The 23,124-nt window shown below is 34.5% G+C and overlaps 1 protein-coding gene across 6 annotated transcripts in view; it reads right to left on the minus strand.

The window, feature by feature from the left end:
• Positions 1-21,728, minus strand: part of LOC132193967 (uncharacterized) — an 82,380-nt gene extending 60,652 nt beyond the window's left edge. For all 6 annotated transcript variants that reach the window (XM_059614970.1, XM_059614969.1, XM_059614968.1 and 3 more), the window contains exon 1: positions 21,445-21,728. In XM_059614970.1, the coding sequence (XP_059470953.1) occupies positions 21,445-21,619 (175 nt within the window). In that variant the 5' untranslated portion in view covers positions 21,620-21,728. The remainder of the gene's footprint in view (positions 1-21,444) is intronic.
• Between the last annotated feature and the right edge of the window lie 1,396 nt (positions 21,729-23,124).

The following is a 23,124-nucleotide window of genomic DNA, read 5'->3' on the forward strand; positions in this document are numbered from 1 at the left end:
AATAAAAAAATAAATTTAATTTAATATTTGATGATAAATGTTGTCAAAAATTTTAGAAAAAAAAATATTTAAACTTAATAAATTAGCAATTTCAATTATTTCCTTTGGGATTTCATTAAAAATGAGTCTCAAAAAGTATTATTTTTAAATATTTTGCTAAAACCAACTGAACCTTATACTTTTCCAACTAAATGTTGAAGCTCTGAAGTCGCCTTTTATTCTAAATGTTTCCATAATTTTTCAACTCTCGATGAGCCATTTTCTTTGCACACTTTGCCAATTTGCAAGTCGGCCAACGGCAAAACCACTTAGTCGTAAAGTATCGAGATGCAGGCCATTATTATTATTACCATTTCCGTGCCGGCTTAATTGGCTCGTCGACGTGCGCGGCTTTGCACATTGCCCACGAAAACACATGCAAAGCAGACCAGAGAGAGATGATCCGCGGCTGCTTTTAATTAATTCCGGCCGCAGCGATTTTAATTACGCAAGGCGCCTTTCCACCAAGATCGATTCAAAAGTTGTCTACTTTTCCAGCATCAAACGAGAGATCAGAGTTGCGTGCTTTTTGCATTTCTTTGCGAGAAGTTAATCGGGCGTATTTTGACGGCCTGTCGGAACATGTGGTGGAGAAATCGCACCTGCTCAAATCCGTTTGAGATTTCCTGCTGGATACTGGAATTATTTCCTCTTGTTTGAATCAACAAAATTGGCGAAATTTTCATTTTAAATAAATTATTCCGTTGGTAAAAATGGCTAATAATTTCAAAATTATTTAATTGTTTAAAAAATGTAAAATAAAACTCTTTTTTTTAGAGACTTTATTAATAAAAATTAAAGAGTTTAATATTTTTTAGTAATTTAAAAAAAGAAGGTTAAAAATTTTTACGAGTTTTTTAAAGTTCAATTTTTTTCCCTTCATATTCATATTAATCCATCTTCAACTTGAAACTTTTGGTATCTCTCGTTAAAATAAAAACCTAATTTGTTCTTGAAACACAGTTTTACATTATTCTCGGCGGCAAACGGCGTCAAATTAAGTGACATTCGGATTGAGAGATAAAAGTTTGTAGCAATGGCGAGCGCAGCCGGCACACGCAGACGATGAATTTTTCATTTTCCATTTGCAGTCGCCGGGCGGAGACGGGCCCGAGTAAGAGAGCCAATTTGTAACGTCGCACTAAATTACGCGGAATTTTACGCAGTAATTTTTTATTCGCAGCCCAGCGTGGAGAGTGGCACATCTTCCAGAACTCGTAACAAACTCGGCCCAACTCAAACTCGCTCGCGCGCGACAATAATTAGACCTGATTTTGAACCTTCACAACACCCCTATTTAATCCAACTTGCAATTTTATAAAGAAGCAGTTCGAGATTTTATTGTCTCGTAACAAAATACTAAACTTTTCAAGAAAGATTATCAAGAAAATGAATTTTAAAATATTTGAATTTATTTATAATTGAAATAACAAAAAATTATTATAAACTAATTTCAATGCCAAAATATTAAAAAAAGTTATTTAAATCATTTAGATAATTTTTGGAAATTTGTCTTTTGAAGTTCAGCCATTGATTCAATTTAAATATATAGTTTTTTTGTGTTTAATTTTTGCTGTTTTGTTATGCTGTTTGCATTGTGCAAAAGTTTTAATGAAAAATAATTGCGGGCAGCTGATGAAAAATCCGATTATTCCGCAAAGCCGCAGAAAAAACAACTCGTCTCTCTCATTGCTGCACGTCGACAGAAGAACGCGAACAATGCGGATTTGTAATTAGAGAGAGCGAGCGACACTAATGAATACATTTGCATCGAGAAGAAATGCAAATTCGCCGGGGGTCAAAAAGAGAAGCAAAAATCTATTTCATTCTCGGAGAGATGGTGAATAATTTCGTCGCTTAATTTTCGCTTCGCTGCTGGATAATTACAAATTGCGACGCCTGCCCGGGATAATTTATCACAAGATGGGCGAGAAACTTGGCTGTGCTCCTATTAACCCCCAGACCGCCCTTGCGCTGTTTATTATATAAATAAATCACCAGAGCGCGAAAATTCGAGCGTCAACTCATTAAAAGCGAAATAAATCGATGCATGATTAAGTTGTCGAACGGAAAATAAGTCATTTCGCAGAGGATCAAACCTACGCTGGGAAAATTTATTTTTATTATAATCATTTTTTTAATTAGTTCAGAAATATGGATGGTTAAAAGATGAAAAAGATAAAATAAAATTTAAAAATCATGTTTTTTTTAGTAGAAAATTGTTCTAACATTTTCCCACTAGATTAATATAAATTTTGAGAATTCTGATTGAAAACCGTTAAAAAATTACAATAATTAATAAAATAAACAATAAATATGATAAATATTTGCAAATTCTTCAACAGTATTAGGCTAAATTTATGCAACAAATGAATTTGGCAAAATCCTTTTTGATAGTCCTTGACGATCTCATTGATTAAAGTTGGCATTTTCAAATGTTATTCATATATTTGCGTTCCACTCGAAAGTAATTGAATTTAGCGACGGCCTGTTCTCTGTCTCTCTCTCTCGAATGACTCAATTCCCATTTGGCCGAGCTCATTTTTCTGCTCGAGAAGAGGAATTTTTCAATTTGGCTCATAAGCTTTTTCGCTCTCTGCAACTATCAGTCGGCGCAGCGAGTGAGGTTGAAAAATTAATTCCGCGTGTAACACATCAGAGCAAAAAGTTAAATAAAAAAGGGCGAAATAGAGAAGCACGCTCTTCACAAATCCAGAGAGCAGAGAGGTCGGCGCAAAACAAAAGCGCGCGGTCGGCTCAAATCCGCAGACTCTTCCGACGGCGCCTCAAAAATCCAGCGGCGACCCGAATAAAAGCAAAAAATAAAAATATAAACACGGTGAGGCCGATTCGTGAGCTTTCAAAAATCGGCCGGCTTTGGGTTCGGGTCATTCGAACGTGACCTGGCACTGGAAAAATAGAGGTTGACGCTTTTTTCCTGATAAATCCGGATCTTTACATTATATGGTAGGAAAAAGTAGGAAAAGTATACAAAGAAAGCATTTTCATGTGAAAAAGATTTAAAAAATACATCCTCTCTTATCTTAAATATTATGTTTAATATAATTTTTATGTTTTTTTAGCAGAAAAAATTGTCAAAATTAATATAAATTTTGGGAAAGCACTTTAATTTGTTATCATTGTTTTTAACTTTTGATCTGATTCAGTTTTAGGTTTCTCAAGTTTTTGAAAAGAAAAAAATATATATTTAACTTATTTATAATTGTGGATTACTTTAAAATTTTATTCAATATCTCGAACATTCCAAGAACATTTTTGGAGATTTGTAATTTTTTCTTAAAATTTGTCCATTTTTAGAGCGCTAAAATATCATTAGAAACTTCAAGGAAACTAACATTTCAAAAAAATTAAAATAAACGCTGTGCAATAAATACTTGATTACTATACAAATCAGTAATAAATTTAAAATTTTAGGGAGAAAAGTTATAGTATAAATAATGTTATTTTCGTGTAATTAGAGAAATTGTCATAAAAAAGAAATTTCCTTATGTTTGTTATAGAAATTTTTTAATAAAAAAATTTATGTTTTTGATGATTATTTATTTTTACTGCCAGGGAATTTTCCACCACATTGGCTATTGTGTTGAGTGAAGAGGCCTCGGCGCTCCAGGACAAAAATGAGGCGACACGTGATTGTCCCTGGGGAGGGAGCTGCATAGCCCTTGATCCGGGGTGTGTTTCGTGGCCGAGCAGCTTCTTCTTCACCCGCGCGCACTTATCTCACGTTGCCACTCGCCCGGCTGGCGACGCTAATAAAATATGTGCGCGCGATGGATGGCCCGATAAGTGGCAACGTGACAAGCGAGCGCCTAATTATCCGGCCGCGTAATTGCAACCGCGGCCAAATCGTGCGTGAGCCACTTCATTTCAGCCAAACTCTACCAACGCGAACTCTCGGATCAACCCAAAAGTCAACACTCGTTTTTACCTCAATAACTTCCAAAGAGGAAAGGTTGATAGATTCGCAACGTTGATCTTTTCTTCATTTAATCAATATTTAAAGCCTGACACACTCAAAAATTTTTAATTATAATTGAGAAAGAACATTAAATTTCATAAACGGTGATAAAATCACGATTGAAAAATTTAGTTGCAAATTGTGTTTATTGATATATCACAAAGGCAATTGCTGCCCATAACGGGATACATCATTCATACATTACACTCTGAAATGCCGAAATCAAGTGGTTTGTTTTTCCCACCAAAAGAATTGGAATTACAATGGAGGGCCAATATGAAGGAAACCTCCTTATTGCTTTCTCAAATGAAATTTTTACAACAATTCGAGTCATTTTCGACAATTATAGGAAATTTTAACCACCATTGTTGTACAGATTTGATTTGACCATATCAATGAGAAGTCTTTAATTTACATAAATAGCATGGTAATTTTTATTTCAACCACGAATTGGCGGGAAAGTTGATTGATTTCCTGGTTTGAAGCTAGATGGATATTCTTAGAAAGGTTTTTTTGAAATTTAGTTTATTTTCAGAATTATAAATAAAAAAAATGAACAGGACTTGAAATTGGACGAATTTAAAATAATTTTTAATTCAAAATGTTTTTAAACAAACCGCTAATAAATTTAATATCTTATCCTATTTAAAGTATAAAACTTTGGATACCAATTCAATTTTTACTTTTTCACAATGTTTGAATTTCAAATGCTAGTTTTCCTTTGTAAGATTATCCCACAAGTAAACAATAAACTTACTTTTCAATTTGAGCACCAGCGATTTTTTTCTGTTTGGAATCTAGAAATAATCAAATTACTTTCGAGTGCCGCAGTTGCTTGTGGGACGCTTTCATCTAGGCTTGTCCCCTGTGTTTACTCTTTCAAAGGCACACCCGAACCAATTTCAGCGATTGGGTCAGATTCGTCACTAGAGCAAATTTGCTGTTTTGGAGCGAGCAAGCGAGAGGCAGGGGTGGATTCGGCGAGCGCGCGCAAAGGCTAATCAGCTTTTACGACAGGTTAATTAAATTCCACTCAGCAGCAGTTTCCAAATTCGCCTCCACGCAAATTTCGTTTCAGAAGAGCAACGCGCCTCCGCAATTTCAAAGGGTTTACGGAAATTGTGAAGATTAATATTATGTTACACATCTCTGCTTTTTTAATTAGTCCGGCAACAACTTACAGGAAGAAAATAGTAATTACTCTTTTCTTCAGAGACGGAAATGAGACTTTAAGTGTGGAGACGACTTAAAAGTGACATTAAATTATTCAAATCCCACTCTGGTTCATTTCTTAAACACATTAATACTAAAAATGAAGGTATATACATTTATGTTGAAAAATCATTAAATTTTCAATGAAAATAGTTTCCATTTTCATTGAAACTAGTTTGAAATTAAAGAAAAATTGATTTTTTTTCAAATGTCATAGATTTAAGGTACCTTTATAAAATTTAAAATGAATGAATAGATTTTAAAAATAGACGTGACACAAAGGATATTCTAATTGTTATTTTTTTTCGTACTAACGGAGAGACAAAATTGTACCCTTTTGTTTCTCGTATGACGCAGGCAGCGTGCGAGCGAACAAATGTTTCCCTTTGGCAGAATGATATGCGAGGTGAGCACGCGAGACTGAATAAATTAAGCCTTTGTCTTGCCCGATCCCCATTAGGCTAATTTATTGGATCCTTCTTTTTTCCCTCTCCTTCCGTTCGCAGGCAGGCCCTAATCTGATCGCCCCATCTCCGAGGAAGTGCTCAATTGAATGAGAGAAAGAAACAATTCGGCGAAATCGAGTGCACAATAAGATTTATGGCTCGATTCGTCCCCCGAGGCTCCCCAATTTCATCTCACTCCAGTTTTTGGTTTTCCGTCTCTGTGTTCCGGCGCCGCCCAGCCAGTTTCCAATTTGATTAAGACACACTAAAAAATGGAGTTTATTACACTACAAATAATTTCTTTCCTTTCTTATATTTGTTCTTTATTTCAAGCATAAAGATGGTGAATTTTAAAATTTATTATTTATTTCAGATATTTTTTTTTGATTAAAATGATAATAAATGTAAATTGAAACGACAAATTATTTTTGCAATCGGAAATGGTGGACATTTTATTTTTGCCTTATTTAAAATTCATTTGAGTTAGTTTAAACAAGTGCAAATTGAAATTCAATGATTATTCTGTTCATGATTAAAAATAAATCAAGGAGTGAAATAGAACACCTTTCTACACCTTCCATTAAATTTAACGGATCCCTTTTTACAGTCAGCATGATATCGATTTGGACCGTCTGGTGCTGCACAATTTCGGCATTCATCAGCTACTACGAGACAGTCTCCAAGATAAGAGGTCCCATCTGCATGGAATTTAACTTCGCATTTAGTTTCCGGGTCCAAAATTATTGCTTCGTCATCGGAATCATCCAGAAATGCACCTCCGTAAAATAATTTATGCTCTCTTGCACCAAAAAAGCTCAATTCTTCTCCATTTCCACCTGAGGAAACAATGCAGCTTTTAAAGAAATCCAGCATATTTGACAAAACGAATGTGTGTTAAAATTCACGAAATACTGAATTTTTGAAAACTGTACCTTGCGTGCAAGCGGCGGCCACAAGCAGCAGCAAACCAGCGAATTTGGTAATGGTCTTCATGTTTGCGATTCTAGTGTGTGCTAGGAAGTGATGCGTCGCCGCTGACCGACTCCTCTTTTATATTTTCGGCTAGGTAGGTTTAAGAGCAGCCAAGGCCAACAAGTCGGTATCATTTATATTTTGCACAAGTCACGTATTCATCTTGTTACTTTAAATAGAGAAAAATATGATGCGAGAGTTGCCCACGAACTAAATATTAATTTCTTCCGAGCTAAATACAGAATTTTTATTACGTCTGCTTAGCAATTTTGGGCGTGCTTTAAGATGATTGTAGAGTTCAATGTTTAGCTTTTTTAATTCACTTACAATTAAAATAAAATTTTTGATGCCTCCCTTTATAATTACTGTTGTGAGTGCCAAAGCATTTTATCTATATAAATTAGAAAGAACTTCAATTCAATCAATTAGTGTGTTTTACTGTTCCCAAAAATGGGAATCATTTTACACGTTAAAAAAACTTTTTCTGTTGCTTGGCCTGTTAGGAACTAATTTAACCAGTCTGAGCCTTGGAATGCGGTGTTAATATATTCTTATTTTGTGCATAATGGAGAGTAGACCAAAAACGTTAAATTAAAATACATTTAAATCTCATCTGGCTCATCTATATTTTTATATTGAAAATTAATATAATTTTTTTATAAATTAAAAAGTTATTAATTTCAATGATACAGCTCAGAAAAAATAATGAAAAATTAATCCATCAAAAGTGTTTTATATTTGATCCAAAATGCGAATTGCATATCATTCTGATTCAAAATTTATGAGACTAAAAACATCTCTAGGGATTTTTCAATAAATAAAAACTAATATAAATCTTTATTTGGAATTTTCCGGAGAGTATTAGAATTATTTAATTTCTGAACTAGTTCGAGACATTTTGTTTTTTTGCAATATGATGGTAAATAAGAAAGATTAATTACTGTTGAAGAGGATTTATTTATTAGAAAACCAGCGCTGTCAGAATTTTAAAGTAGAACAGTAAAAACTCCAGTTTTTTAATTAATTAAAAAAAATACCACCTCAGATTTTTGCTCAAACACGACTTTATTTATTGGACACAATGAAGAGGTGGAGATTAGAGTATAAGCGTGTACATTATTTATTCCATTATTTTCTGTTTCTCTCCAAAGTCAAATACTGAATTAATTTTTCAATTTGTTTTTCTTATGAGAGTTTTTAATTTATAATTCAAATTAAAAATTGTCTTGCTTTCAAAAGAATTTATTATTGATATAAATTGATATAAATATGCAAATTACAAGAAAAAAGTTATCATTTACACGTTTTTTCAGTTCTGTTGCATAGAAGCATCTTGCAGGCAAAACTGATGTAACTTAAGTTGATACATATAAATAAAAGACAATTTAATTTCGGATTTTGGATTTGGTTTTTCTTTGTTTTATGTGGAGAAAGTTTTCAACAAAGCGTTACTTTTTTACAATAACAAAGGTGGATATTGATTATAACGAACAACCCTTCTGCACAGTCCATTGAACGCAACAAACCCTGGTTCACAATCGCTGGTGGTCCGAGCGGGGCCATCCAAAACTTCTGGTTCTGGCTGCCTTGGGAAACCATCTGGAGAGCACAATAATAATTTTTGAACGGATGGCAAGCGGCACCAATACGGAAAAATAACTTTGATCGATTTTCAAACTTTAATTTTCTGTATATCTTGCATATTATGAAAAACAAGATAATGCAATTATTGAAGCTGTAAATTTCTTTACCTTGTGAGGACGCAATGCCTACTGCAATCAGGAGGAACCACAAAGCAGTTCTTTTAAAAAAGGCCCACATCTTTGTTGTTCCAGCATGAACCAAGGAGTGATGAGCTTTGTGATGAGCTTTGTCTTTTTATAAATACAGTCGAGTCTTTATGTCTTTAAGTGGGAATCTCGAAGGCCACCCACCAATTATTTGCTGCACGTACGTGAGCAAAGTTTGATGTGAATTCATAGGAAAGATGCATGTGATACTGATAAAATACTTTAAAGAGTAACTTAATATAACATTATATTTTACAAATAAAAATCTGGCCTTCGTTGGCAATTTTAGGAGCCGTACAAGAAGAATCACCAGACCGCATCGGATGCTATCTTTAAAAAAATGCAATTCAACTAGTTTAGGTCACGAGATCTGGCAAATAATGCTCTTTTGCTTTATTATTGATAATAAGGATAAAAATTGCTAAGTTTACAAAATGAAAAAAGTGTTTAATAATTTTGAATAATATGCAAAATATTACATAAAAAAACGTGTATTGAAAGCTAAGAACATAAAATATTTTTTACTAGAATATTCCAATTAAAAAAATACTTTCAGAGAATAAAACTTGCAAAACTTTTCAAAATCTGTGTCCCAATTTATAACCAGCTTCAAAGGATTGGAAGCGTCATTTGAGAATCCTTTGGAGAAAAGTTTGGAAAACCTGCTTTTGTGGTTTTTGTGTGGAATCTGGGGCGCCCATTAAAAATTGTGAATGGCGGCTAATTTGGCGCCAATTTGGCCGGCCTATCGTGCCGTGCAATTGGGGCCTTTATCAGGACGGCACTTGCGACAATGTTTGTGTTAATGATTAAGGAAATCAAGCCGCGAAGACTGCCATGCTGGTGTGGCACAGGCGGCGTTTCGCATTGTCTGCTGATAAGCTAATTAGATTTTAACGAGCTGCAGTTTTGCCAACCTCTGCGGCAGAAAAAGCAGAGATAAAACCGCTCCTTCTTCCTATACACTCGAACCAGAGAGAGCAAAAATGAGCCTGGCAGAGAAAAACACGTTTTTGGCGGAACTCTTGCTTGCTTCGGCCTTGAGACGCTGCTTTTTGCCGCCGATATGTGTGTGTGTGCAAGTGAAAAGAGCTTCCCTTACAGCACCAGGGGTGCCGAACAGGGAGAAAGTGTTTGCTCCGGAAAATGGCGGGAGTGCGTGCGTTATTAAATTTCACTTTTAATTTGAAAAGGAAGCCGTGGCAACTTGCCGATCGCAATCTTAATTCGAACACGGATTTTCTCGATTTTCTTATCACGCAGAAACGAGAAATTGATTAAGAAGGGGCTTCTGTTAAAAAAATTGTCAGATTAATTTTGTTGATTATTATTATCTACATTAGCATAATTAAAAGAGGGATTTTTTAGATTTTCAAGTCATTAAGGACTCCTTATGTTGACCAATTCAAATCAAGTTTTTTTTTAACAATATTGGTAAATTATTTTAATTTTTTTCCAATAATTGCAAGTTATTATAATTATTGTTATTAATATTATTAATAATATTTTTTATTGTATGACTAGATTTGAAAGCATTCACAAGCTATTCAAGCATGCTAGAATGATGATCTCCTATTTTCCATCCCTTTGTATTGCCTTTAAAAATTATATAAATTAAGAACAAGTTTTTGTTCTTACAAATTTTTTGGAATTATTTTGAGAGGCTCGATCGCTAATCTTGATATTACCTTTTTCCTTCAAAGAAATTACTTTTTTATTCAAGATAAAACTTTGTGGCCGACCTAAGCGGAACAAATTTTCCGTCTGCAAGCGATAAGGGTGGGATTTTTTTCCTTTTGTAATATCAATTAAGCGGATAAGCGGATCAATTTCGTGTTGGTCTGACGAATCGGTCGGGGTTTCCCCGTCCACCGTTCATTGATTCGCGGTACCGAGAATCGGAGTGTAACAAAAATGGCGGCCAATTTCGATTTCTATTTGCCCGCAGCACGAATGCAATTCAATCAAGCGGACGATAATTAATTTAGCCGGCCGTGAAATTGGCCCCGAATGCAAACGCCCGGATGTTTTGCCTTTTAATTTGGGTCGGCTTTGTGCTCGCAATTAATATACTTGTCACTCAATTTGCAACTCATCCGGCCTGATCTGGTGTATTATATTGAGCGAGGCCCATAAAAACGTAAATCCGCCGACTTTAAAGGTTCAAAGTTGCCTCCATTTCGGCCAAATATGAAATATACTTATTTGTTTTATCCCGTTTCTTTCGGTGCGTGTTCGGAATTTTGACCAGGGCCAGATAAACACCACCTTTTTATTTGTTCTGCGTCTGGACCTGCAATATTTCCTCCGACTATAATGCGACAAAAGTGGCCAAACAAAGCCGCACTATCTCCAGAATCGAACCATCGATATTTTGCTAATCCAATCCATACTGTCCCCAAAATAGACATCTAAAAATTATATAATCCTTCATTCAAGAAAAATGGGTCAATGTTTTAAATCGTCCTAAAAAGTAAAAAAAAAATACAATTGTGAGTTCATTTTATAAATAAATTACAATTTTTAATTTAATTTAATCAGATAGAAATTTCGAGTAATTTTTATCAATTTTTTTTATCCAGCCAATTTTGACAAATGAAAACATTTCAGAAAATTCATATAAGAGACAATGCTGGATAATTATAAAAAATTTAGTTCTTTAATTGAAGTTAATGACATTTTTCTTATGAAGTCGCCTTGGAATAGAAATCCACTAATCAATGCTAATTGAGTGAATTTATTTCACCCAAAATATTTTTAAATTACATTTATTAGAAAATTGAATTACTTTAGCAGGAAATGAACAGAAATTTATATACAATAGAGAATTTTTTTTTATTATTAATTTTGTGTTCAAAACGAGTGATGACGTATTTCAAAATAAATTGTCCCTATATGAAATTACAAAAAGTAAATCAACGGCGTACGTATGTATGTATAAATTACACACAGGATTTTCCCACCACATGGTATTTTAACGGCACGCGGGTTATTTTTAGCCAGGGGGCAGAGGGAGGCGGATTATTAAGTGGCCCTTGCATGCTTCATGAATGGGTCGGTCGCGGAAAATCGATTTATCGAGTGGGCCTTTGCAGTCGGCGCGGCGCCGCTGTCCTCAAAAGCAGCTCCACTCTCAACAACTTCTTTTTCGACAATGCAACTCACATGGTACATTCGCCTTTGTCTTTCTCTCTTTCAATTGCTTTTCTTTGCTGAATATAATTATATTCACGGCTTTGATATGCGACCCTCGCTCTAAACCGGCGTTCACACATGCAAAGAGAAAAAGCGGATTTGACGCCGGATTACACGACGCCGATCCGCAATGAAAACGCGCCCAAATTTGCCTGACAAAAGCGTGAGAATTTATACAAGGGTGCGTCACTCACAAGTCAACTTGATGTGAAAATCAATTTTATTGAATGAAAATATCTGTAAACAACTGAAATTTCAATGAAAGTAGTAAAATTAGAGAAGGAAAATAAAAAAGCTGAAATGATGCAAACTTCTAATAATTGGTATTTTTATGAATAAAAAATTTAATTAAAAACTCAATTAATTTTATAATATAAAAATTGAATAATTTACGTTCTTAATTAATTGAAATATAAGAATTTATTATTTTTTTTAAAAAGAATGAATTTTGCATAATTATAAGCATGGTATTTTTTACTTGAAGCTCCAAATATATTAAAACTTCTTAAATTCTAGTGAAAAGTCCAAAGAATTTGAAAAATGAAAGTAATCTTCAAAGTTTCAATTTAAACTTAAAAACATTTAAAGCATGTTAGCATGATGATGTAATTACGTAAATTAAGAGTCCTAAAATGTTTATTTTTATTCGCCCTGGAATTCATAATTATTAAACTTCATTTTTTTTTTAATTATCAGTCCTAAAATAAATAATAAATTTTGGTTTAAAATCATTCGAAGGAAAATTGAAAAAAAAATCTAGATAAAATTTACAAATATTCGTCATAATCACCAAATTTACTACGTAAAATTGTAATACATTTCAAATAATCCAAAATAATCTATCCTTATAGTGACAACATCAATTTCTGAACCAACAATCTGTGTATTCAGCAAGTGATTTTGTAATTAAATTATAGGTTAATTGCTAAGCTTGAATGGAGAGACAAAGTCAACAGGGAATGTCAGCTTTGCGCTAACAAATCCAGTCTCTGGGGCGTATTGTAATTTTCCTGAGACTCTCTAGAAAACCTCCAATAATTGACAGACATTATTGCCGCAGGTCTGAAGACGAAGGATCCGTTCTCGATTTGAACTAATAAGACAATCGTGAGCTGATAAACGCCGAGATTTATCAAACGCAAATTCCTTGTCTGGGATAATTTAAACAAAACCGTCTTCTTCTTTTCCCCACCAAATCACCTCCGAAATGAATATAATTTATTTCTTTTTGCCCTCTTCAGTCTGATTCTAATGACGCGTTCACTTGGCGTGCCGAAACGACTTAGTCGGGCAAATCAGATGGAAAAACCGGCGGATTTTGTGCAGGGCAAACAATGAGAGCTTCGCACACGTGAATAAATAAATAGTGGCGGGCGCTTCGCCAGGCTCCGCACGCAAAGTCCAGATCTATTTTTAGCCCGCGATGTACATAGCCGAGGTGCAAAACACTTTTGCACTTCCGGACATTGGAAATAATGACGAGTTAAAGGAGAAGGAACGTTTCGAACTGATAAACAAACGAAGGTTTAAGTTGTACGCAGGCGGCGGAAATTTAAAACCAATTCAATCTGTGATGAATCAACTGAAAATACACCAGAGAATCCTTAGCAAAATTTTTTTGTGAAAAAGGAAAAAGAAAGAAGTTATGAATAAAATTAAATTGTATTTTTAAATATGGAAAGTAAAACATAATTAATTTGTTTCCGTTTGTTCAGAAGTGTTATTTGTTATTCATTGTAAGGTAGAAGCAGTTTTAATAAATCAATAAAAAAGCAAAAATTTTCCTTAAATTAATCGTACTCTTGAAGTTTCTAATGTACTTTTGGGGTAATTTGAAATAGAAATTATAAATGTATAAAATTTGTAACAATTTCCATAAAAATATTTCAAAAAAAGTCCATTAAGTAACAAAAAAGTCTTTTGTTGGAAAAAAGAACAGCAATATTCTTTTTAATTTACACATTCTGAATGAATTTGCAAAGATTTAATGTTACAATTAATTTTAAAGCAAATTGAAAACAAATTTTCCAAGCATTTTTATTTCATCGCAGTTAATTAATTTCCCCGACCAAAAAGCCTGTGAGAAAATTCAATTTTAAATCTCATTATTTTGCTTTGACGCTAAAATAAAAAATTTCAATTTCATTCAAAATTAAATCAACCAGCGTAACGAGATTTTTAATTAATTTTCCAAACATTGAAACTGTTATGCAACACGCTCGACTTTTATGCTTTGCGTGTTGCCCAACTCACTTTTATGGCATTTTTTTCAATTTTTTTTAATCAATGATCGACAGCTTTACACGAATTTTACGACCCTTTCGACAGTCCGTGGAGAGTCGTTTGTCACAAAAGTTGTGCGTCTGCGGTTGCAATTCGGCCCGCATGTGGAAATTGCATCCAAAGAGGAACAGAGTTGGCCGCAAAACGAGCCAAAGGCAATCGTAGGAATTCGCCCGAATGTTTGCCTCGAGCACATCATCTCAGAGGGTGCAATAAAAAAAGGCGGCGGAGAAAGAAAACGCCAGGGGAACACCGAACGCGCTTTGAAATTCAAATTTTCGCGTCTAATCGCTCCTGTCTGTCTGCGGCGAACGTGCTTTTGAAGGCGGAAAGCTGGTTTGTTGTTTTCCTTTTGCTTTGGAATTCTGATTATCATGTCAACCTCTACTGTAGGAAAAGGGGGAGAGACTCGAATGAACAAGAAAACTTGTGGATTCCTTTAAATTCTTTTGATATTACAGATTTGAAATCATCCTTTTTCTTTCTTGAAATGGACATTACTTTATATATTCAATTTGGATTTATTTTTAAATTGTCTTGTCTTAATTTTCCGCGTTTATATCCGACTTAAAACTGCCCAAATTGGAATGAACTGTACATTTTAAAAGAATTTGTATTGGTTGAAAAATAAACATGCATGCAAGAATACTGTAACAATGATAGTTTTGTGTGTTAAAATTAAAAAAAGATGTTATGATGCATTTGAATATTAAATGAGTAATTAATTGAAACTTAAATGTTCATTTCTATTCCTTTGAAAAAAAAAGTAAAAAAAATATTATTTTCTGAAATTTGAATAATCCTTTTAAATATACAATTAGTTAGAGAAAAAAAATAGGTGAATTTAAATGTAAATAAATAATTTTAAAGTTGAAGTGTGAATTATGAGGCCATTTTTGAAAAAAGGTAAAAGGTTTGGAGAATTTTCAATTAACAGGTGAATTTCATAAAAATTCTGATTCAAAAAAGGGTATATTTGGGCATTTCCAACAATCTTTTTTTTAAATAATGAGACATTTTCAACATTCCTATAATTTAAACGCAATCAATTGAAATTTTATTGTTTATAGTCTCAAAATTTGAAATGATTGATACAAAGGGATGCTTCTTCCTTCCATAATAAGTATCTTTGGTAGTTGGAGTTCCCTAGTTGTAGTCTGAAGAGCCCTATGCATGTCTGCGCGTCGCAGTCGTCATCGAATTCGGTCACACTTTTTTTTCCTAGTTTCTTTTTTTACGGGTTTGCATAACTCAATAATGCGTGCGCGCAGCCGTAAATAATTTTTACGCCCGCGGCCAGGTGTCGGAGCATATTTTTGTTGCCACCCCCGCCACCCCCTTCGTCTCCTCCACCGTCGATCGTTTTATCCGCTCGGAGCGCGCGTGTTTTTCTGTTTGCAAAAGCAGGCGTGCTTTTTCCCGTCGACCCCAATTAAAATTCCCGCAGCTCGCAAAAGCGCTTTTACTTTCGTCTCGTCGGTTTTGTTTCAAAGTGAAATTGACAAACATAAATAAATACGAAGTTAAAATACGCGGAGGCGGAAAAATTTTGCTAACAAAACGGTTTAATTTTGAATGTTGGCGATATTTTTTAGATTTCCAAGGAGACGTCGTTAGAAAAGCAAAATATAATGCCAGATTTTTTTTTAAAATTTAATATTCATTGGAATTTTTTTACTCAAAATTAACTGATAACATTTTTAACAAAAAACCCTTAATTGAGTGGGGAAAATAAATACAGCCATTTCAATCTAGATTTTCTTCACTTTAAACACATTTGAAAGAAAGAAATTGGATCAAAGAAGAATATTGGTGAAGGATTTGTGTTCACTGAGGTGGAATTGGCGCTGGGAATAATGCGGTAGTGCGATTCCGAGAAGAAGAAAAAGACCTGCTCTCTCTTGTGTTATATGTCTGTTTATTTTCTCGTCGCATGCACTTTTCAACATTTCCGGCGCCTGAGTGGAGCGAAAGGAAAAGAAACGCCCGAGGCATTCAGTGTAAAAGTATCGATCGGCAAAGACGGGGGCGATTCACCTTGCTTAAACCATTTACCTCAGCTTTTTCAATAGGTAGAAATAAAGTAGAGTAAACAAAGTAATAGTAAAAATAAGCTGAAGATTTTATAATATAATTTAAATAAATTAATTTTTTATTCTTGAAATGGTAAGTAAACATTATTTTTAGAATTTTTACTTTTTTATAAGAAGATTTTATTCAGTATAATATATTATATTTTATTAGTCTTACAAAATAGTAAAAGTATTAAGCATTTGTCAGCTTTTTTCAATTTTGAAGAGCCCTAGAGACTAGTTTTTCCGCCTTGTATGTATGTTGGCTGTGGCTAGCATGCAACTCGCGAGATACTTATCTGGAGACAGAAATTATTATTTCATATGCGCGGGCAGTCAAAAGGCGATTTTGTCGCTGGCTCGAGTTAGTTTTATCGACTCTGCTGACCCATTTTGTTTCCCGACGCACGCCACTTTTCCTGCATCTTGACCCGAAATTATTCCGAAACGAATATCATGCGTGTTTGAGCAATGGAAATAGAGACAGAGTGGATTGTTTCTCAAACAAACATATACTTTTGTCGCAAGAATTTCTGCTTCTTATTCCATTTACATAGATAAATTATCTTTCCATTAACTGTGAGACTGCTTAATTTCATGTTTTGCTGCTAAATCAACTAATTGTAAAATGGAATTGGTTAAAATGATCAATTCATATGTACTTTAAAAATTTGAAAAATAATTATGATTCAAAAAATATTCTTAAAACCATTTAAATTAAATTTAAATTTCCCTCTAGGATATCAAAAGTGGAATTAATTTTCCAATAAATTATAAAGCTTTCCATTTAAACCATGATACATTATTAAATATGAATTGAAGAACTTTTGAAAATTTGTTCCGAGAAACATATGAGCCGTTTTTCCTCATCCGAGAGATACGCGGAAATGATGTACTTCTCCGATGATTCAATTAATTCAATAATGAATCACATCCATCCATCAAGTTGATGCATCGGGCAGGAGTTGCTTCACTCGCAAGAGGTCAAGCACTGCCGCTGTTTGTCGGAATGCGACGCAAACTGCGGCACTCAACTCTCGGGCGAATTCAATTTAATTTCACTCAATTACGCCTAATTGATTCCAGCTCAAGGGGTGCTTTCGGAGCGAGCGAAAAGAAAAATTAATCTCTCCGACAATTGACCGCAGATTTTCTTCTTAAAAGACGCCTTTGTTCTTTTCACAGATCAAAAGTTTTCTACTTGCAAATGAATTTTCGGTTTGTTTGCGGCCGCGTTCTCGTGCAATTTTAATGAGATTCTCTTTTTGCTGAATGACATTTCGCCGGCCGGTGGGGGGGTTGGTCGTTAAAAACGGCGGCTTTTATTCCGAGCGTCACGAGAGAGCCGCGGAAAATCGATCACACACCTTCTTTTGGCGTCTAATGTGAATTACACGCCGTGCATTTTACTCGCCTGCGCGTTCCATGGTCGATATTCATAACAGCGCCCCACTCACCCCGAGTGCCGCCGTAATGATGACACAATGCATCGATTAGAATCATCGCAATCATTTCAACTCGCAATTCAATTTGAACGACTAAACCAAACAAAATGAAATTGTTAAATTAATGAACAATGTAGAAAAGCAACAGCCAATTACTCACATTGAATGGGAAAATTGAAATGCTTTACATAATTTTAGAGAACCCTTGAAAATTTATAATTAAATTAAATTACTTTGATATATGTTCAAAACAATAATTCATTTGTAATTTGCAAAATACAAAAGGATGAATGAATTTACCGGAATTTATTTGAAAAAGTCTATTTATTGAATTAATTTTTAATATTATAGTCTTTTTGAATAAAAAATTGCTTACTAATTATTATAATAATTAAATTTTTGAAAATTATATCCTGGTATAGAATTTTATAATTAAAAATAATTTTTGAACCAAAAAAGGCCGCGTTTTTATCCAGTCTATTTTTTTTTTAAAAAAATCTTCACTTTTGAACAACCCTAAAAGCATTAAATAACTTGTTGGCCCATTTAAGCGGACTGGAATTTAGTGGATTTGGCCAATTCCGGCGGCAACTTTGCCCACATTTGGCCAAAAGCCACGTCCTTGATGAGAACTGGCGAAAGACCGGTGCAGTGCAGCAAAAAATCGAGGAGTCGATTCGCGAAGGAGAGCATCGAGTGACCCCGTTTGTTTATTTCAAAAAGACTTTTCTTTATTTCTTCAAGTTCGCAGCGATAGAGCGATTTTTATGGGCCGCGATCGGGCGCGGCAGATGTGCAAATTTCTCAGAGCTTTTGCATGGATCGCTTTTATTGTGATATTATTCGTTCGCCCCATTATACTGTGACTATTGGAAAAGTTTCGTCTTGTGCTCGAACGAATACATACTCGCGTTTAATTTGTTTCGCTTCAAGATGGAGTTTTCTTTGATTCTGATATCGAAACTTTTCGCAAGCGTGGGGATAAAAAAGTGTTGCGACAATTCTAAGAAAAAAAGGAGTGGATTGAATGTGCTCTGTAAATTTTTTCGGTGAACAGCAACTCAATTCATTTTATTAACACAATTAGTCATCTTTTTTATTGTTTTTCTTTACAAAAAGATTATTTATCTAAATAAATCCGTGCCAAAAAACTTCAGAAGCTTATTATTAATAATAAAAGTTGTAGAACGAGAAATCAATTTTTATTTTTAACGATCTAAAGATCTATTCCCTCATTACTGTTTAATTTGCTGATGTCTGTCTGATGTCTCTTCTTTGATCTTGACCAACACTCAGGCTGGTCTTTTTTATCATATCAACTTTAATGTTCAATAAAAACCAGACGTAATTATTAATTATTAAAAAAATTGTATCTTTGGTTATTTTAGTCCGCTATCATAATTTTATTTTTAGTTAAATTCAGACTGAAAATGTCCTGATTGCAGCCAGGGTAATTAATCATGCGCTGACACGTGGGTTGTTTATTATTTTTGCGTGCTGCAGCGAGATGGATCGGTGTATTTATAAGGATTAACATAAATATTACACAATCGCTTGCTCCGAGCTCGAATTTATTTCTACTCTTTACATGAAATGCATACTCGTTGGCGTGCATTTGCATACCATGGCAGCGCTCTTTATGTTTATGACGTTTAGCTTTTATTATTGCGATCGCAAAAAAGTGCCATTTTTTGTAATGAGAGAGCGACTAACGGAAACTGCCAAGGGAAAATTACGTTGGGAGAAAATTTGCAATTCAGGAAAATGCTGCTAGACATTTATGAATATGCCAGCCAGACTAATTATCAAACTGCATTAATGAAAGGGTTATCTTATATAAGCTGAATAAAAAAACTAATAATTAATTTTTTTTTATTAACTTTTGTCTCTGTAGCAAATTTTGTGAAACAGCTTAAATTCTGAAGAATTTAATCCCAGTTTTCTAAGATTTACTATTTAATTAAGTTTCGTATTTTGAATCAGAATGATACAAGTTGCAACAAATTAAATTTTTAATTTACTGAATAATTTAAATCTACCGAATTTTAAATCAACACAATAAGTGCTTTTGAAATAAAATTCAAAATATTGAATAAATTATGTAACAGGTTTAAATTTCCTATCAAGATTTCTTTCTTGGTCGGCACGGAATTTTCCAATAAACTCTCTCCAAACCTTCCTACTTAAGGAAGGAGCGAAAAAGTAAATAAGACTAGTTGCTCTTGGTTGGAGCGGCACGTTCGGCGTTGGCAAATTCGGGTGAAAGTTTTCGCTGATTAGTTTGTCGAAATGCAAAACTTTTCCGATCATTTCTGCCGCGAGAGAAGTTGAAGGGTTCTCCAAAGTCGAAACTCGAGTGCACCTGAGCTGGCGAGAAAAAAAAGAGGAAAAGCTCGGCGGGGCTTCAGAAAATTGTCTTTGCGGGGAAAAGTGGCAACAGCGGTAATTGGATCAGACGCTGCTCACTCGACGACATTTATTGTTTGCAGCAAATGTACAAAAGGTGCAAATCCTGGCTCAAAAGGCCCTCATTACCGACTAAACACAGAGCGAGAAACGTGTCAAGATTCAGAGAGAGAAGTTCTATTCTTGGGTCCGCAGACAAAGAGTTTTAAATTTGCCTTCAATGTTAGTTGGCAACAAAAAAAATTTGCCTTAAATTGGATAAAATTCCCTATGAAAATCTAAAATAATTGAATTTTAATTTTGATTTCTGTTGGATTTAAAACTGCAATTTTTTTAAATTTTTATTTGCAGTTGATTGGATGCCTAATTTCAAACAGATTTTAGCATTATCGTATTTATTGTTAAATAAAATTAACAAATCCATAAATAACTATAAAATTATTAGACTTTTAGGATTTGTCGTTATTTTATATGGTTCTTTTCTTCAAAAAAATTACTGAAACACAGAAGAACCTGTACTTATTCACAGTAACAAATTTTGGTAAGTTTTTGTTTCCATCAATTTAGTTTTCAACACCTTAAGCGAGCCACCGAATTTGCAGATTCTACCCAGACGAAATCATGCCCATTTAAAAGCGTTGTTCTGCAAAAGTAAAAAAATAAAGTTTGTTCTCGCCTGCTAGCGAACCATTGAAGCCGAAAAAAAGAAAGTTTGATGACAATCTGCAGGAAAGTCGACGGACCGGTGTAAGTTCGCAAAACAAACTTGGCAAGTGCAATTTGTATACGTTGCTGCGACGGGATGACAACCATTACCCACTTCAACGGAAAGAAATTACACTGAAATCTCAAATAAAAACCTACACCGGTCATCTTTTTTCACAATATATTTGATTTTGGAAAGTGATAAAATTTATAATTTATTTTCCAAAATCGCAATTCTAAGAGTAAAAATAGGTGATTCGTCTTTTCAAGCTAAAATCATTTGAACTTTGACAATAATAATTACAAGATGTATATTTAAATCAGAGGAACTTTGGGGAAAAATAAATTATTCCTGAAAATGAAAGAAGGCCCACTTTCATAAGCAACATCAAAATTGCAACTAAGCAATTCCTTACCTCAAGGATTTAAACCTGGAATCATGTTTACGCGCCAAAATTATTTGAGCCTCTGAGCGGATTTTAAACTGTAATATTGGATTTGTTAACCTTATTTTATAATTATATGGATTGTTCAATTGGGAAAAACTTTCCTTTCGGTTCAAATTTGTTTAGTGGGAAAAATTTAAAATTCAACCTCCAATGAACTCCTGATAAGAAATTTAGGCGTGCAATTTCAAAAGTGGTCACAAAATTTGGCCATCTTTCAAATTCAGGTGAACAAATTTCCCCCGTCTCCATTTGGAAATACCTAAAAATGACTTATTTTCAACACAAATTAGTGATTAAGCAATCCAGGGATTTAAATGAATTTGGCGGGAAAAGCAGTTTTAAACTGAAGGTTGCTATTTTCCAACCGGCTTTTGAATTAAGTCATATTCCAGAATAAAAAATAAAAAAATGGATTTAAAAACAGTGTTTTTTGTGGTTAGTTTTTACTCACCAGCGCGTCCGGTGGCCGTTGGCACAGAGGGGTAGGGGGTGGTGGACGAGGGTGGCGCGGCCAGAGGGTACACGGGGTCACAACACTCGCGTTCAGGGAACTCGCTGCCCCCCGTGGCGTGCACGAGCAGCAGCAGCAGCAGCGGCCAAGGTGTCCGAGTCGCGGGACGCCCCATCGGACAGCATCGGTCACTGCGGACACATGTTCCTCGCGAGGCAGGCGCGTCGATCGCCGCGCGCGAGATTCTGGTTCCGACTCGAACACCGACGGGGACTGACTCGGGCCTCGCCTCTCAACTCACTGCCGCTCTACGCAGCCCGCCACCCACCCCACCAGCCAACGTGGGCACCGCAGCTCGATAAACATCGATAAACGCGCCCTCGCTAGCGTGCACCGCCCCACGCTACTACCCTAATCCGTCAGCTGGCTCGATTTGTACTAGAAATTCTACTTTCTTTTCCTTTCATTCGGATATGTAAGAATTAAATGATCAAAGTATTAAAATGCATTATATTAAGTATAATAATTAGATTATTGATAACTTTAAAATTTATTGTATCTCATTTTTAAGTTAACTGAATGGAAATATTATATTACTCCATATTAACTTATTCCAATTAAGTATTAACGACATACGTAGTTGAAATTTCTAATTTTTTTTTACATTATTAACAAAACTGGCTCTCATTGTTATAAACACCTGAAGCTGAATTGGCAATGTAATAGTTAGGGCTGAGCGTTTTAGTCGATCAACAATTTTTTCTGATCTTCGCAGGATGTTAGGGTTATGAAATGAGCACGAATCATGAAATTTCGAGTCGATTAAGCTAGGGTCAAAATCTACTAAAATCGACTAAATGGACAAAAATCGAATATTACGACTAAAAACAGACTAAAACCGACTAAAATAGCTGAAAAGTCTATTTTTTTTTTAAATTTGAGCTCCAAAAGAAAAAAAATGGTTTTTGGCTAAAAATCTCGGACAGATCATTTAGATCATTTCTAGCTACATTTTTTGACAAATTTTTTTCTACCCCTCACCCCTGGAGGCTGGAACCCTGGCACACCCTTGCGACGAAGTCGTGACAGAAAAAAAAATGTTTTTTAGCAACCATCTAAAAATCTTGTACAGACCATTTGAATCATTTCTAGCTAACTTTTTTTGAATCATTTTTTTTTACCCCACACCCCTGGAAGTATTGAAATATTGAGATCTCAGTAAAAGTATAGCTCGTACTGCTTCAAAATCAAGAAAAAAGCTTTAAATAGCGTGAAACAGCAGCCTTAACTCTTAATTTTACGGCACAATTGCTGAGTTTGTGCTCCGCTCGTATTTAGCACCAAACATGGTATTATTGAAATTTTGAGATCTCAGTAAAAGTATAGCTCGAACTGCTTCAAAATCTAGAAAAAAAGCTTTAAAATAGTGTGAAAGAGCAGCCTAAACTCTTAATTTTACGGCACAATTGCTGAGTTTGTGCTCCGCTCGTATTTAGCACCAAACATGGTATTATTGAAATGTTGAGATCTCAGTAAAAGTATAGCTCGAACTGCTTCAAAATCTAGAAAAAAAGCTTTAAAATAGTGTGAAAGAGCAGCCTTGACTCTTAATTTTACGGCACAATAGCAGAGTCTTTTGCTCCACTCGTATTTAGCACCAAACATGGTATTATTGAAATG

Source organism: Neocloeon triangulifer, unplaced genomic scaffold (genome assembly GCF_031216515.1).
Source record: "Neocloeon triangulifer isolate White Clay Creek 2 clone unplaced genomic scaffold, ASM3121651v1 ptg000005l, whole genome shotgun sequence".
Lineage (NCBI taxonomy): Eukaryota > Metazoa > Arthropoda > Insecta > Ephemeroptera > Baetidae > Neocloeon > Neocloeon triangulifer.